The sequence below is a fragment of the Theropithecus gelada genome, chromosome 4, assembly GCF_003255815.1.
Source record: "Theropithecus gelada isolate Dixy chromosome 4, Tgel_1.0, whole genome shotgun sequence".
NCBI classification, from domain to species: domain Eukaryota; kingdom Metazoa; phylum Chordata; class Mammalia; order Primates; family Cercopithecidae; genus Theropithecus; species Theropithecus gelada.
This window is the reverse complement of record NC_037671.1, coordinates 131,401,813-131,418,975: the sequence shown is the minus strand read 5'-3', so window position 1 is coordinate 131,418,975 and position 17,163 is coordinate 131,401,813. Positions and strand designations below refer to the sequence as shown.

At 39.4% G+C, this 17,163-nt stretch overlaps 1 protein-coding gene across 2 annotated transcripts in view; it reads left to right on the top strand.

Annotated features, from left to right (window-relative positions):
• The window catches only part of SLC22A1 (solute carrier family 22 member 1), a 35,065-nt gene extending 19,477 nt beyond the window's left edge, over positions 1-15,588 (top strand). The window contains exons 8-11 of one of the 2 annotated variants that reach the window (XM_025383023.1): positions 884-992; positions 11,544-11,656; positions 12,722-12,821; positions 15,386-15,588. In XM_025383023.1, coding sequence (XP_025238808.1) covers positions 884-992; positions 11,544-11,656; positions 12,722-12,821; positions 15,386-15,452 — 389 coding nt within the window. In that variant the 3' untranslated portion in view covers positions 15,453-15,588. The remainder of the gene's footprint in view (positions 1-883; positions 993-11,543; positions 11,657-12,721; positions 12,822-15,385) is intronic. The other variant, XM_025383024.1, reaches the window with a different exon arrangement.
• The last annotated feature ends 1,575 nt before the right edge of the window (positions 15,589-17,163 follow it).

Sequence of the window (17,163 nt, the reverse complement as noted above, 5' to 3'; positions counted from 1 at the left end):
CAAGGGGCACTCTCGTTTGGACCCTCACACTGGTTAAGTGAAATGAAACAAGACTTCCATAAATAGCCAGTATCTGGGGACAAGGGTCAAGCTGACATCGTGTCTGTGACCACAGAGGCCTTTATAGTGAGCTGGTGTGTCACAGGGTCACTTGCATTTCAGTGCTGGGGGTAACCCATGCAGAGAAGATGCTGGTGGTTATTAAGGATCTGAGCTTCTTTCCAGTGGAGCCAAAATCTTTGACCATTCTCAATAGGGAGAGGGCTTTCTGGGCCTTCAGATGGTCAAGAACCCCATAGCAGCCTGCCAGCGTGAAACAAGGGCTCGCTTCCCTAATTCTCAGCCTCTGAGACTTTTACGAAAGGTGTTTCAGTTAAAACTGTATTGGAAACAAATAGTAGATTGAGGAGTAGAAATCTGTTTTGTTAGTTTGAGAACTACTACTAGGGGGATTATGTTTATTGAGTACTTTTTGTGTTTCAGGCACTGAACTAGCAATGGATACTATCATGTAATAAATAAAAAGCCAACTTTAAAATTCTGTGGTCACAGTGGACATTTGACACACATCAGCTCTAAGTCTCATGACGATCTGTCAGCTGGGTGTCATTATTCCCATTTTACAGCCCAGGAAACCAGGCTGAGATTCAAAAAGCCCATTCTTTTCCCTGCACAATGGAGTCTTCTTGAATATGTCATCATCAAATCCCCAAATCTCTTGAGACTCAGTTGACTTATCTCTAAATGAGAAAGTTAGATAAGACAACCTTCCAGGCCCCACCAGCTCTGACAGTCCAAGCATGACCCACCGTGGCCTCTCTCAGTAACTCAGAGAACGAAGCCCCCATCCACCACCCGCACCCTCTTTGTGCTTCCTTTCCAGACCTGCACTGGTTAAACATCATACTCATGTGTGTTGGCCGAATGGGAATCACCATTGCATTCCAAATGATCTGCCTGGTGAATGCTGAGCTGTACCCTACATTTGTCAGGTGAGTGCATGGAACAGGGGTAGCCAGTGACATGGCTGTGAACCCACCAGCTCAGTGGGAACCAACGTCTCCAAGGTGCTTCCTCAAGGTGCCCCCGCATTGCTCAGTTTGGACATTGAGGGGCATTGTTAAGAAATCACATTCAGAGAGATGGGGTTAAGCATCAAGAGAGGGTCAACCCATAATTACGGCAAAAAATGTGAAACGGGACCCTATGAGCTGACAGATGGTGTCAAAGTTGTTCTGTACATACAACAAGTACAAGAACAAAAGGCGGCTGGTGTAGAGAAGTGAGCACTGGACAGGGACTTGGGAAACCTGTGTTGTAGCCCTGTCCTTGGCACTAATTTATTGTATAAACATCAGCCATTTCATTGACACTTCTGGGCATCATTTTCTTAAACAGCGGACATTTGTATAGTGACACATGAGTATTTCCATACTTGTGATTCCATTTAGCCCTTAAATTTGTTCTTGGGTATGATTATCCCCATTTTACATATGAGGAAGCTGCGATTTAGAAAGGGAAAGAAGCCTTGCAGGGGTCAGACAGCTAGAAAGAAGCAGGGCGGGGTCAAGGACCACATCTTCCTGACCTGGAACCCTGTGGTTTTTCCATTACAGCACATTACTGTTGTGTAAACTGAGGAACTTTTCAAAATTGCGGTAAAATATACATAATGTGAAATTTACCATCTTAACCACTTTTAAGTGTACAGTTCAGTAATGTCAAGTACCTTCACACAACCAAGCTCCAGAACTCTTCATCTTGCAAAACAGAAACTCTGTACTCATTAAACACTAGCTCCTCAAATTCTCCACCCTCCAGCTCCTGACAACCACCTGTCTACTTTCTGTTTCTATGAGTTTGGTTACTTTAAGTACCTCATATAAGTGGAATCATATAATATTTGTCTTTGTATGACTGGCTTAGATCACTTAGTGTAACGGCCTCAAGGTTCATGTATGCTGTAGCATGTGCCAAAATTTTCTTCTTTTTAAAGGCTGAGTAATATTCCATTGTACATATGTACCACATTTTGTTTATCCATTCATCTCTCAATGGACACTTGGGATGCTCCACTGCTTGGCTATTGTGAATAATACTGCTATGGACATGAACGTACAAGTATCTCTTCAAGACATCTTTCAGTTCTTTGGGGTGGAATATCCAGAAGTGGAATTACTGGATCATAATGTACTTTCTATTATTAGTTTTTTGAAGGAACTGCCATATTTTTTTCCATAATGGCTGCACCATTTTACATTCCCACCAGCAGTTCACAAGGGTTCCAGTTCCTCCACATCCTTGCCAACACTTGCTAATTTCTGTTTGTCTTTTTGATAGTAGCCATCCTAGTGGGTTTGAAGTGTTATCTCATTGTGGTTTTGATTTCTCTGATGATTAATTATGTTGATCATCTTTTCATGTGCTTGTTGGCTATTTGTGTATTTTCTTTGGAGAAATGTCTACTCAAGTCCTTTCCCCATTTTTGAACTGGTTTTGTTGTTGTTGAGTTGTAGCAATGGTTTATACAATCCAGAGATTGACCCTTTATCAGGTATATAATCTGCAAATATTTTAGCCCATTCCATAGGTTACCTTTTCATTCTGTTGATTGTGACCTTTGATGCACAGAAGTTTTTGATTTTGATGTAGTCTAATTTATCTCTTTTTACTTTTGTTGCCTTTTCTTTTGGTGCTGAAGAACTTACTTTTTTTAAATCAAGTTTATTGAGGTATAATTGACATAGAGTAAAATTCACTGCTTCTAACATGCAGTTAGATTAGTTTGACGACACACACACACACACTGTCTCGCACACGTATATATAGTCATTTAGCCACTGCCACGATTAAAATAGAGACTATTTCCATCACCCTCAAAAGGTTCTTCATGTCTCTTTGCAGTCAATCCCCTTTTCTTCTCATCTCCAGACCATGCAGTTTTAGCTTTTCCAGAGCGAGCTGTAAATGAAATAATAGGGCATGTCACCTTTTGTGTTTGACTTCCTTCACTTAGCATGACGAAACTCACCCGCTTGTTGGATGTATCAGTGTTTTGCTTGTTGCTGCGTAGTCCTCCAGCATGTGAATGTCAGTGTGCCACAATTCATACACTGTTTAGCTATTCACCACTTGGGGGACATTTGGACTGCTTCCTTTAGAGTGATTCTGATGCAGATGCTATAGACACTTGGATGCAGGCCTTTGAGTGGATGCATGTTTTCATTTACGTTGGGTTAAAAACTCAGGAGTGGGATTGTTAGGTCCTATGGTAAGTGTGTGTTTAACTTTATGAGAAACTGTCAGACCGTTTTCTGAAGTGACTGTGCCATCTTGTGTTCCCACCAGTCGTGTGTGAGGAATCCTGTGGTTCCACATTCTCATCAGCGTTTGGTGCTGTCAGCCTTTTTTTTTTTTTTTTCAGATGGAGTTTCACTCTTGTTGCCTAGGCTGGAGCGCAGTGGCATGATCTCCGCTCACTGCAACCTCTGCCTCCCAGGTTCAAGCGATTCTCTTGACTCAGCCTTTTGAGTAGCTGAGACTATAGGCATGCACCACTGCGCCCGGCTCATTTTTTGTACTTTTAGTAGAGAGGGGGTTTCACCATGTTGGCCAGGCTGGTCTTGAACTCCAGACCTCAGATGATCTGCCCGCCTCGACCTCCCAAAGTTCTGGGATTACAGGCGTGAGCCACTGCACCTGGCCTGGTGTTGTCAGCTTTCTAAAAGTCGTTTTGGTAGGTAATGGTATTATTGTGACTTTATTTTTCCTAATTACTAATAATGTTGAGTATCTTTGCCTGTACTTACTGCCTTCTTGGAAGTTTTAAATGAAGATTATTTTAATTATAAAAGTAACCATTTTGCTTAAAATTCTAAGAAATTTTAGTTTGTTAGAAATTCCGTATGTTACCTTAAACTCTTTTTCCTCTGTATACATTGTTTCTTCTCCTTATGTCATCATACCAATAGTTTCTAGGAAATACCCCAGCTCCCCAGTCTCATCTCATACATGCACAGTGCTCTGAGCCCTTCAGTAAAGCCAGAAGACACCAGGATGGCCTTGATTCACTCTTACCTGACTAACCATTTATTAAGAGACAATGTCTGAGACTCTCATTGGTAAAAAGTTACTTGGACTGAGTACAGGAGATGAAGGCAAATTAAAGAGAAAACCTTCTATATTTGGCAGTTCTGAGCCTAGAGTCTAAAATAGCCAGGCCATACAATTCCATTGTCATGGCCACCGGGCCAAGGGGACTGACTCAAAATGTAAACTGTGAAAGGTACTGAGTGCATAGTTCTCTAGGGAGAAAGGGCAAGTAATCCATCCCCGAGGAGCCCTTGACCACTGCTCAGAGAGCCGGTGGGAGAATCCTTCTCATTCACTAGGGACGGAAGCTAGATGTTCAGAAAAAACTCTCAACTTCTTACCTACACACACGTGCACACACAAGGTAAGACAGTCATTCAAGTTCCAATATTTCTAATCAATTGAATCAAATTTAATTTGCAGGGAAGGGATAATTTCTGTGACTTTATTACTTTATAAGCACTCCAAGTTTAGACAGTCTCTATGTAAAGCATTTTGGCCCTGCAAATGCAGGTTCCAGGCGGTTTCAGAGTTGGACTGCTCTTCTCCCCCTCACTTTGTGCAGCGCGTGTTGTAAGAACATTCATTTGGCATTAATGCTCACTGCCTTGCTTTGAAAATGATCTTTCCATTTTTATCTCCTCACCTTCTTATGAGCTCCTTGAAAACAGAAACCCCGTGTCAGGTCATACTTCTCTGTACCTCACAGAACTCTTCCCTGGCCACACTCACTACATGCTGTAGAATGGCTCAATGAACGAAGTACCACCAACATCTGAATTGTAAATTAGGTGCCTAGTCCCCTACTTCTTCTAGCTTCCATGTGCTTGCCACTTTTTTTCCTTTTTAACAATAATTTTTTAAAAATAGTAAAAAATAACGGAGTCTTTTCTTACGCCTCTTGAAAATCACACAAAAGCTATCAGAAGAATGAGGGAAAATGCAAATGCGTTTGAAACCAGGATAACATGAAAAGACAATCTACAAGAGGAAGGGCTGCCTAGTGTGTGAGGTCTAAGGGGGTCCGAGAAGATTCCAGGAAAGGACCCCTGTGACAGCAAATCATAGGCAAGGCCAGCGGCTTTCCAAAGTAGACAGCGTGACTTGAAGGGTGTGACCCACGGCCCCTTGTTTGGAGGAACAGAATGACAGGTACATGGGCTGGAGGTGGAAGCTCCCTTCTCTGGAGATTGTATGGTTGAAGGTGAAGCAGGGAAGGCAAGGCTGTAAAAGAAGATGCGCAGGAACTTTCATACAGCAGTTACTGAGAGGCCGGTGGAGGAGACTAGTTCTACACCGTCAGCCGCTGTAGATGAGGAATAAGTGAGCTAAAAGCATCTACTCACATACAACCCTGATCAAAGAATTTCTACTAGCCCAGAACATGGCCTGGCTGCTTCCCCACAAACACTTCTAGAAATGACTGATGGAGGAAGAAATCACAGTATGAAAAGACGAGTAATAAACCAAACAGTAACTCATTCAGGAACTACACAAACATACCATGAGATAAAGGGTGAAAGGAGCAGAAAAAGCAAAAGGCAAATGAAGAATACTTACCAGAAAAATACTGTAACAACATAGATCAACGTTCTAACCACATATATGACCAAAATGTAAAGTATTAATAAATCAGTCATCTCTATAAAAATGAGTTTAAAGCAGAGGTATAGTTCTAGAGAGAATATCTGGCAAGGCAATAGAAGACCCTGAAGCTGTCTTAGGAAAGAAACAAAACAGAAAAATTAAGAAGTAGAGAAATTCTTGCATTTGAGAAATGAAAATCAATGTGAGGGAAAGGCAAGACAGGACTAAGAGTTGCAAAGTAAAATGGAAATAAGAAATAAGCAGAGTTTAATCTGGGCGCAGTGGCTCATGCCTATAATCCCATCACTTTGGAAGGCCGAGGCAGGCAGATCACCTGAAGCCAGGAGTTCGAGATCAACCTGGCCAACATGGTGAAACCCCGCCTCTACTAAAATTACAAAAATCAGCTGGGCATGATAGTGCATGCCTATAGTCCCAGCTACTCAGGAGGTTGAGGCAGGAGAATCACTTGAACCCAGGAGGTGGAGGTTGCAGTGAGCCAAGATCATGCCACTGCACTCCAGCCCAGGCAGGGAGACTCTGTCTCAAAAAAGAAGAAACAAACAAACAAACAAACAAAACAAAACAAAAAAACAAAGAAATAAGAAATAAGTAGAGTTTCAAAGGTTTTGTGTATGTATGTATGTATACAGTCTGTAATGCTTTTGGTAAAAAAAAGGATATATATACACTCCCCGCCAACACACATACACAATAAATATACTTCAGGAATACATCTGAAAATAAAAGAATGCTTGAATCTATAAATTAAAGGGACACATGTAACAGGAAATATATAACCCAGTGAACAATATTAGGACATATTTTTATTTGGTTACTATACTTTAAAGATAGAGAAAGAGTCACCAACTAGTCAGACTGAAAGTTTGTCACCTATATAAAGAGAACAAATTGTTATTTCATGAAGACAGTCAATGCCTGCAATGACCTCAAGAAAATAAAGTATAATCCAATTATTTTTATTATTATTTTTTTGAGACAGAGTCTCTGTTGCCTGGAGTGCAGTGGCATGAGCTCGACTCACTGCAACCTCTGCCTCCCTAGTTCACGTGATTCTTCTGACTCAGCCTCCTGAGTAGCTGGGATTACAGGCATCCACTACCATGCCCAGCTAATTTTGTTATTTTTAGGAGAGATGGGGTTGGTCAAGCTGGTCTCAAACTCCTGACCTTAAATGATCGCCTGCCTCGGACTCCCAAAGTGCTGGGATAACAGGTGTGAGCCACCATGCCCAAATCCAGTGAATTTTATCCAACCAAGCTCTCATTTCTATAGAAAAGCAATAGCCAATCATTTAAAAATATCTCATATAATATGGTTCCTATGATCATTTCCCAAAAAAACTGTTAGAAAAATAATTCAGTAAGTACAGTGATGAATGGAGTAATGTGTCAGAATTATTGGTAGTGATCATTGAAATTGATATTAAAACGAGTGTGTTTTTGGCTACAAAACAGAATATAATATCACAAATCTGAAAATAAAGAAAAGTTATAACTAATAAAGATTGAAAAAAGAAAAGAGAGAGAATGTTGGAGATGGTGTAATACACTGATTTCTTCAATACACCTTTTTTTTTTGTTGGAAAAGTGTATCATTTAAAACTGACAAGTATAATTTGTTCAGCAGCAATATATTTGTAAAAACTGATAAGTAACATCCTAGGTATATTTTAAGATATAAAGGAAAACACTGAAAGTAATGATATAATCAACTAAATCAGGTTATGGAGGGATGGTTTGAGGAGGAAGTAGAAAAATACTAATTTTATGATTGTTCATAATAGGAAGTTAGTCAATACTGTCTAAAGAAATAGAGTATTAATTATATAAGGTTATACAGGTAATCATTTGACTAAAAATACAGCCCTTCCAAATTATCAGGAAAAATACACATAACCAACACATACCGAAAATAAGACACCAGAAGCAATAAAAAGCCCTGGTGTGAATAGATGATAGAATATGAATAGATGACAGCATTGATGTGACAGAATTGACATGATAGAATTAAGACCAAACATTTCTGACATTTAAATAAATTAAAGGAGGCTTAACTCCTTTATTGGGGAAAAAAAGATGACTCCCTAGCTTGATTACAAAGCAAAATCCAACAATATGCCTGCATATATGAAGTATAACTTTTCTTCAGAATAGCTAAAAAAGAAGGAATGCACAAAAGCATACTAGGGAAATATACAGCAAGTGCCATAATCTAATCAAAGTTGAATTTATGGGAAGAGGTACTAAATAAGATAAGGAGGGCCCTAAATAGTGATAAAGAAGGAATCCACAATGGTTTTAAAGGGAGATTTTAAAAAATATTTAACAGAAAATTCCAATAATATTTAAATTGCTCTAAAGCCTAGAAAAAGAAGGAAATTTTCCAAGCTTAAAAAATAAAATTAGCATAATATTGATACCAAAGAACAACAAAGATAAAGGAAATGAGGAAACTACAGACATATATTTGTGAACATCGATCTAGAAATCCTAAACAATATATTATCAACCAGTGGAGAACATTAAAATAATTGCTATTCTGTATCTTAGATGAATTACTCCAGCAGTGCAAAGATGGCTCAGTATTAGAAAACCTCACAGTATAAATCAAGTTTATAAGTCAAAAGAGAAAAATTATATTATTATCTCTACTGATACTGAAAGGCATTCAATAAAATTTCTACCTCTACATTTGTTTTAAAAATTTCTAAGAGATGATATAAGCATTTGTATCACTTAGGATATAGATCATGGAGGGAGGGCTTGGAAAAGAAATATAAATATATGAATTTTGTAATTAGTCATTGTAGGGAGTAAGAAATTATGCAAATAATTGCAATAGAAGAAGCTTAAAAATAATACCCTAAAGGATAGAACTTTTCCTGATTTATTATTCCTATTTTAATCATGTTTTCAAAACAAAGCTCAAGATTGTTTCTAGTAATACAAAGTTGAGCATGGAACAAAGTGAAATTTACAATTTCTGACATCCAGTAAAAAATTACCAGGCATACAAAGAGGTAGGAAAAGAGAACCTATCTTGAGGAGAAAAATAAATACATTCAAACTGACCTAGAAATGGCACAGATGATAGAATTAGTGGACATGGACATTAGAAGAGTTATGATACCTATATTCTCTATGTTTAAGAACCTAGAGTAAAGATTGAGCATGTTAAGTAGAGATAAGGAAAAAAAAATGTTTTTAAGTCCCAAATTAAACTTCTAGAGATAAAAACACAATGTCTGAGATGAAAAATACACCACATGAGTTAACAGTAGATTAAACATTATGGAAGGAAAGATTAGTGAACTTGAAGATAGCAATTGAAACTCAAAAAGAAAAGACAGAGAGAATCAGTGAGCTGTGAGACAATTCAATGCATGTAATTGGAGTCTGTAGAAGTGAGTAGGAGATGTTAATAGAAAGAAATAATGCTTAAAATTTCTTCAAATTTGATGAAAACTTCAAATACATAGATCTAAGAATCTCAATAAATACTAACCACAAAATACATCAAGAAAGGTACATCATAAAAATCTTCAAAAGGCCAGTCTGGGCAACATGGTGAAACATTTCTACAAAATCTACAAAAATTAGCTGGGTATGGTGGTGCATGCATGTAGTCTTAGCTACCATGGAGGCTGAAGTAGGAGGCTTGCTTGAGTCCGGGAGGTGGAGGTTGCAATGAGCTGAGATCATGCCACTGCACTCCATCCTGGGCAACAGAGCAAGGCCCTGTCTCAAAACAAAAACAAAAACAAAAACAAAACAAAAACAAAAAAAATCTTAAAAAGCAATAAGAGAAAAAAGATATCACAAATAGGAACAAAGATAAGAATGACAGAAAATTTCTCATTGAAAATGATACAAACAAGAAGATGGTAGAAAAACATCTTTAAAGTACTGAAAGAAAGAAAAAGAAACTGCCGACCTAAAATTCTTGACCCAGCAAAAATACTTTCAAAAACAAAGAGAAAATAAAGACTTCTTCAAACTTACAAAGTCTGAAAGAATTAATCACCAGCAGACCTATACTACAGGAAATATTAGTCTTGAAGTTCTTTCAGAGAAAATGAAAACAGTATCAGATGGAAATCTACATCTACACAAAAAAATGAAGAGCACTGAAAATGATAACTACATAGGTAAATGGACATATTTATTTTTTTCTGGTTATTTTCTTTAAAAGACAATTGAACTTTTTAAAGCAGGGATTGGCAAACTTTTCCTGTACAGAGCTGGATAGCTAATGTTTTAGGCCTTGTGGATTACATATAGTCTCTATTGCATATTATTCTTTGTTTTTTTTTTTAAAAAACTTTTTAATCATGTAAAAACCATTTCTAACTCAAATCTAAAAATGTTGTCTTTAGCCTGTGGACTGTAGTTTGCCAATCAAAACAATAATCACAATGTGTTGTGCAAAGTCTAGGAGGGAAGAAATACAAGTATACTATTGTAAGTTTCACATGTAATCTATGAATGTTACAATATTACTTGAAGGTACTGTGATCAAAGAGTTAGGTTTACTATAAACCTAAATCAAAAATTAAAAAACAAAATAATTATAGCTATTAAGCCAACACAGAAAATAAAGTGAAATCATTTAAAATAACTTGTAAGAAGGCAGAAAAAGAAAGGGTTACAAAGGACAAACAGAACAAAAAGAAAACAAATAGCAAGATGATAGATTTAAACTCGATCATACTAGTAATCACAAGAAATATAAATGGTCTAGATACTCCAGTTAAAAGGCAGAGATCATCAGATTGGACAAAAAAGTGAAACTCAATCACCTGCTGTCTACAAGAAGCTCACTTTAAATATAAGCCGGCGGTGGGGGTGGGGGAAGATAGTTTAAAAGTGAAAGCATCCCCAGCAACTCTTCAAGTGGAAAAGGCAACTAGTCACAGTTTAAATCTCATTCTCCCAAGAAAATGCTCATCTTAGCACAGACCAAAGCTTGCAGCCACAGGAAAGGAGCTTGAAGTTGGGATTTCAACGATTAGTCTTATCTTTCTCAACAACTACAAACTCAGCACCAGATTACCCTCATCAACACTGCAGATCCCCCGTGGTGCTAGTGCTAGAAGCTGGAATTCATGTTTTTCTTGGGAAGATTTACTTAAGGCCTGTTGCCCTGGGCAACAAATCTCTGGATCACATGCATAAGGAACCACATTCACTGACCCTTAACCAGTGAACGCCAATGGCAGATCCCTCATTCTGATTAGGTCTCCTTTTTTCCCCACGTGCCTCCTCTAAGGGTCACTTGTTGGCTATTGAGGTGATGGATTGGTGAGTCAGTCCCTGGCGCAGATCAGCCAGGATTTCCCTCCTGGCTTGACCCCACTCCCAGGGTCTTAGGGCTGGGAAGGGCCCAAATCCCACTAGACTCAGCCACTCCCAGACATTGTGCTTTCCTCACAGGTGATGACAGGTCATGGACCTAGGACAGGAGTGCGGTAAAATGGAAGTTTAGAGCAGGGAGCATGTGTTCTTTTTATCTTTGTAAGGCTTGCAGCAATTCTTCAGGAATTATACAACTAAGAGCTAAATATTTGAATGTATAGTTAAAAAGAGGTAGGCTCTCTGCCATTGCATGGGCAATGGATGGCTCATATCCACTTTCGCTCTAGCCTATTACCTCCTCTCAATACCCTCTGGGCTGGTCCTCATGGTTCCCCCTGACCCCTGCAGTTTTCTTCTGAGGTGCTGAGCACTGGATACCCACAGCAAGCTGCAGGTATTGGCATTGTGTTTGTTTTAGGATCAGGTTAACATTTGGAAAAGTGAATCACAGAATTACCATATTTTTTGTCCTTTGTATTTTATCAGGAACCTTGGAGTGATGGTGTGTTCCTCCCTGTGTGACATAGGTGGGATAATCTCCCCCTTCATAGTCTTCAGGCTGATGGAGGTTTGGCAAGCGTTGCCTCTCGTTTTATTTGGTAAGATTTTGTGAAGCATATATTATTTCTTCTTTTCCAGCTTGGCAGTGGGCTCAGCATGGGTGGAACTGAGTGTGAGTACTCAGTCATATTTGTGAGTGAAGGGAATGATATCTCTCAGTGAGTTTACAAAAGGCAAGGATGGTGATGCTCTTGGGATGTCTCCTGGCTTATTCTCTCTTGCTTCATGGGAAAGATAAGAAACCATTCCTAGGATATGGGTCAGGGATTTCCATCCTCTCGCTCTGGACTCCAGTCATTCATACTATAGGACAGAATCTGAGAGACCTTTTGACATAGTCTCCTGATAAATGTGATCACCAATTCTTACACATTTAACATATAATTGCTAGAGTCTTGAAGATGCTGAATTATCACCTGTCTTCTGTATCTAGATCTTAACAATTGAGAACACTCACAAGGAGATGAGTGGGAATCAAAGTTCTGTATCGCTTTCTTTCTGATACAGTTGGATGAGAGAAGGGAGAGAGGATTCCTACTTATCTCTCCAAACCTAGGCCAGGGAACTTCCAAGACCCTGCTTACCCACTTGATAGAAGGCAACAATTCCTGGTTGTTTGCACAGACCTGCCATGCCTGGGCACAGTTGAATACAAAAAGAGGGGTGGAGGAAGACATAGGGAAAGGGAGAAAGGAAGAAGGAGGGAGAAAGGGAAGTAGAAGGCGAGGGGAAAAAAGAGGGAGAAAAGAGTGATGGGAGGGGTCCACCCTGCCCGCATATAGACTGTGCTCTATAGCTAATTCTATGTGTATATGTACCCCAATCAACAGATCCCCAAATACTTAAACATCAGTTACTATGGAACTTTATACTTCTATCGAAGTAAAATGAAGGCAATGTTTCCTTTACTTACTCTGACATTTCCCCAGTTATCCTATTGTTTTAATTTTCTTTTATAAATGTTGCTAACTTTTTTTCTTTTAAAAAAATAGTATCTGTCCCATCCGTGTTGTCTCTTCCTCTCTTTGGCTGGCTGTGATTATTTCTGTAAATGACATTGGCTGTGCTCTAACGGCTCCATTTGCAATCTGTTTCCTTTGAAGGGGTGTTGGGCCTGCTTGCCGCGGGAGTGACGCTACTTCTTCCGGAGACCAAGGGGGTTGCTTTGCCAGAGACCATGAAGGACGCCGAGAACCTTGGCAGGTGAAGCCCATGGTGCCCAGGACTCTGAGGCCCATGAGTCTGACCCGCCATCCAAAAGGGGCCTAATATCACTCCACATTCCTCATTTCCTCTATCTTAAAAGTTTAGGAGAGCTTTACAGATATTTGTGTGTCTTTTTATTACTCCCAGAACTGCTGTGAGGTAAAAAAAACCATGATAGTCACTGACTTTATGTAAGAAAATAATGAAGAGCATGAGTTGACAGTTATCTGTTCTTGACTGCATGGCAGAGAATGATTTGTCTGTGATGTTGGCTGTGGTGCACCAAGATCCCTAGCTCATCCCAAGAGTTACAAGATCCCTAGCTCATCCCAAGAGTTACATGATCCCTAGCTCATCCCAAGAGTTACAAGATCCCTAGCTCATCCCAAGAGTTACAAGATCTCTAGATCACCCCAAGAGTTACAAGATCCCTAGCTCAACCCAAGAGTTAATGACTCTGAGTGGGGAACATTTTTAAATCAATCTTCTGTCCTCTGAGCAACTGTCTCAGATTCTTTAGTAATTTTCTTCACAAAATTCTTTTGACAGAGAGCAAGATTTGCTGGAGTTTCATATTCTAGTCTTAGAGCAATAAGAAAGGAAATGAAGGAGCAGTGCTTGATGAGGTGATCTCTCTCAGGATCCTTTACAGGCTCAGTTCTATGGATTCCACAGCAAGGATGCATGTGTCCTTGGGAATAGAGAGAGAAAAGTCTATGCAGTCCTACAGACTTAGGTTTGAACCTAGGTCACCTGACTCAGTAGGCCATGTGACTTTGGGAATGTCATCGAACCCTATGGAGCTTTCTTTTTCATTTAATTTCCATGCCTGCAAAATAGTCACAATAATACTTAATTTACAGAGTTTCTTTAAAAATCCAAACAGATTAAGTAGGTGACAGTGACTAATCCGTTGCCTGGCATATAGTAGGTGGTCAATAGAGCTCAGATTTTCTCCATTCTTCTTGCAAATTGTGCTGTTTCCCCAGTGATCCTCAAAACTAAGTGTGCAGAAGAAGCACAAAGGGAACATGCTAAAATGCTAAATTCCTTAGCTTTCTTGATTTTTGAGTTAGAATGTGAATGATGCAACTCAGGAATCTGTTTTAATAATCTCTGCCAACAATGCCCATGCAGATAGGCACCCTGTACACCTCACTTGGAAAAATTCTGGATTTCTCAGTTCTAATAAGGGCAAAATACTATTTTAACAGTAAATACATTTTCTAGTTGCTGATGATTTCCTTCTTTTTGATCCCAAATGTTGTGTTATCTGATTTAAAGATGTTTCATTCTAGTTTGTTAACAGCCACTTGGTTGTCTTTTTTTTTTTTTTTTTTTTTGACTTGGAGTTTCCCTCTTGTTGCTCTGGCTGGAGTGCAAGATATGGCACGATCTTGGCTCACCACAACCTCCGCCTCCCAAGTTCAAGTGATTCTCCTGCCTCAGCCTCCTGAGTAGCTGGGATTACAGGCGTGTGCCACTGCACCTGGCTAATTTATTATTTTTAGTAGAGATGGGTTTTCTCCATGTTGGTCAGGCTGGTCTTGGACTCCTGACCTCAGGTGATCCAACCACCTCGACCTCCCAAAGTGCTGGGATTACAGGCATGAGCCACCACGCCCGGCCTGGTAGTCTTTTAAGATGTTCTGTTTAATCCCTTTACTCCCTCATCCTAATCATTCCCGCCCAGAGCCCTGAACCCCCTGAGCATCCTCAGTTCTTGACAATACTCTTCACATGTTACAATAATTGTTTATTTCATTGTCTGTCTTCTCCACTATACCAATTCCATAAACAGTAGCCACAGTCATGGCCAGAGTGATCATGTTGATTACTCCTTCTTCCCCACTCGCAAGGGGAGAATGTCAGGAATGGAAGTGACTGCAACTCTAGCTAAGCTTCATGGGGTGCTGACTGTGTGTGTCAGCCTCCCTGAAATGTGCATTTCATCAAATCCTCCCAAAACATTGGGAGGCAGCTACTATGGTTATCAGACCCATTCCACAGATGAAGGAGATAATGACATGTATCCCAAAAGTCACCAGATTCAAAACGAGTTAGCCAGCAACATGATCAACCTTCTACTTCAGGGGTTGTCTGACTCTTTCTGGAAAGGGTCAGATAATAAATATTTCAGACTTTGGGGCCCTGTGTTCTCTCGTGCCACTACCCAGTTCTGCCCCTGCATGGGAGAAGCAGCTGTAGACAATGCATGAAGGAATGGTTGTGTCTGGATTCCAGTAAAATGCTGTTTATGGATGTTGAAATTTGAATTTCATGTCATTTTTTAAGTGTTGAAATATTTTCATTTTTTCCAACTATTTAAAATGTAAAAACCATTTGTAGTTCACAGGTTGTACAAAAACAGGCTATAAGCTCAACTGGGCCACAGGCCGTAGTTTGCTAAGCCCTTTTCTTCTTTGTTGTTTGTCATTCTTAATTTCTCTTTGTCTTGACACGTATGCATTTCTTTGTACAACTTTGCAACAGTTTCATCATCAACAAACTGATTGCTTATTTATTTATTTTAACTTCAACTTTTAACTTTGTTGTTACAGAAAAGCAAAGCCCAAAGAAAACACGATTTACCTTGAGGTCCAAACATCAGAACCCTTGGGCACCTGAGAGAGTTGCTTTGCGGGCATGGAGTGTTGGAGGGATGAAGATGGAGTTATCTTCTGCAGAAATTCCTAGACGCCTTCACTTCTCTGTATTCTTCCTCATACTTGCCTACCCCCAAATTAATATCAATCCTAAAGAATGGTTTGCGTGGGCTTTGTTTTATTTTGTTTTCTTTCTTTTAAGCTCTCCAAAGCCTTGGCTATCTTCCACCTGTGCATTTGTTCTAGGGAAAGCTGTTGGTGCTATTGGTATCAGGCACTTAATTATCTAAAGACTTTTGAAGATCAGTAGAATTTAAATACTGCTATAAAAGAAGCCTATGTAACTGGATTCCTAGAATAAGTATTCTAGAAAGAATTTTCTAGAAAGAAAATTAGTTTGATTCACTCTCTGAAAGAAAATGCCTTTGCGTTTGTAGGTATCTATATTGGTGAAAGCCTTTCAACATGTAGATTGCTTGGAGAGTACGATTAGCCTTCCATATCCATGGGTTTCACATCTGTGGATTCAACCCACTGCAGACTGAAAATATTTGGGTAGCTGGGGTTGGTGGCCCACGCTTGTGATTCCAACACTTCGGGAGGCTGAGGCAGGAGGGTTGCTTGAGCCTAGGAGTTTTCGACCAGTGTGGGCAACAGTGAGAGCCTGTGTCTACAAAAAAGAGAAAAAAGTTAGCTGGATATGGTGGCCCACACCTGTAGTCCCAGCTATTAGGGAGGAAGAGGTGGGAGGCTCACTTGAACCCAGAAATTCAAAGCTGTAGTGAGCCATGATTATGCCATTGCACACCAGCCTGGGCAACAGAATGAGACTGAGACTCTCTCTCAAAAAAAAAAAAAAAAAAAAAAAAAAAAAAAAAAAAAAAAAAAAAAAAAAAAAAAAAAAAAAAAAAAAAAAAAAAAAAAAANCTGAATGTATACAGACTTATTTTTTTGTCATTATTCCCTAAACAATATGGTATAGCAACTACTTACTTAGCATTTACATTATATTAGGCATTATAGTTAATCTAGAGATGATTTAAAGTATAAGGGAGGATGTAGGTAGGTTATATGCAAAAATGACATCATTTTATATCCAGGACTTGAACATTCTCAGATGTTGGTGTCCATGGGGGTCCTGGAACCAATCCCCACGGATACCGAGGGGCAACTGTATTGGTTTTTAGTACGGAAACTCTGCCAGCAAACCATGTCCTCGTGACCTTTACATACACATGATAGAATAAAACACGCTCCTCATTCAAACACCAGAAGCACCATGGCCATTTCAGGGAAGATATCTCTGTCCCCTTGTTCCAGGAAATATTTTATTCTATCTCACTCTTGGTTTTGGTTCTCCTTGGTGATTCTAGAAGGTCAACGCCTGTGCAAGCCATGAGATATCACAGTAAATATACCAAAGACAGTTCACTTCACAATGAGTTATGTGCTTCCTGAACCTACACCATGATTTTGTTCCTGGAGGACACAAAAAACTTGATTTTAAAATTTCTTTATCTGTCAGACAAATCACAAAGATAACAATAGCCAGTCTTCAAAGTATATCAGGAAAAAGCTTCTAATTGGAATTGGAGGCATGGTGAAATACACGTGGCTGTATTATAGACACTTCTGGCCTGATCTAGCTGAGGTCAGTGATAGCCACAAGGACTTAAGATCATGGAAGTGGGTGCCAAGTAGCACTTTGGTTGTCCTTTGAGAATAGACATTAC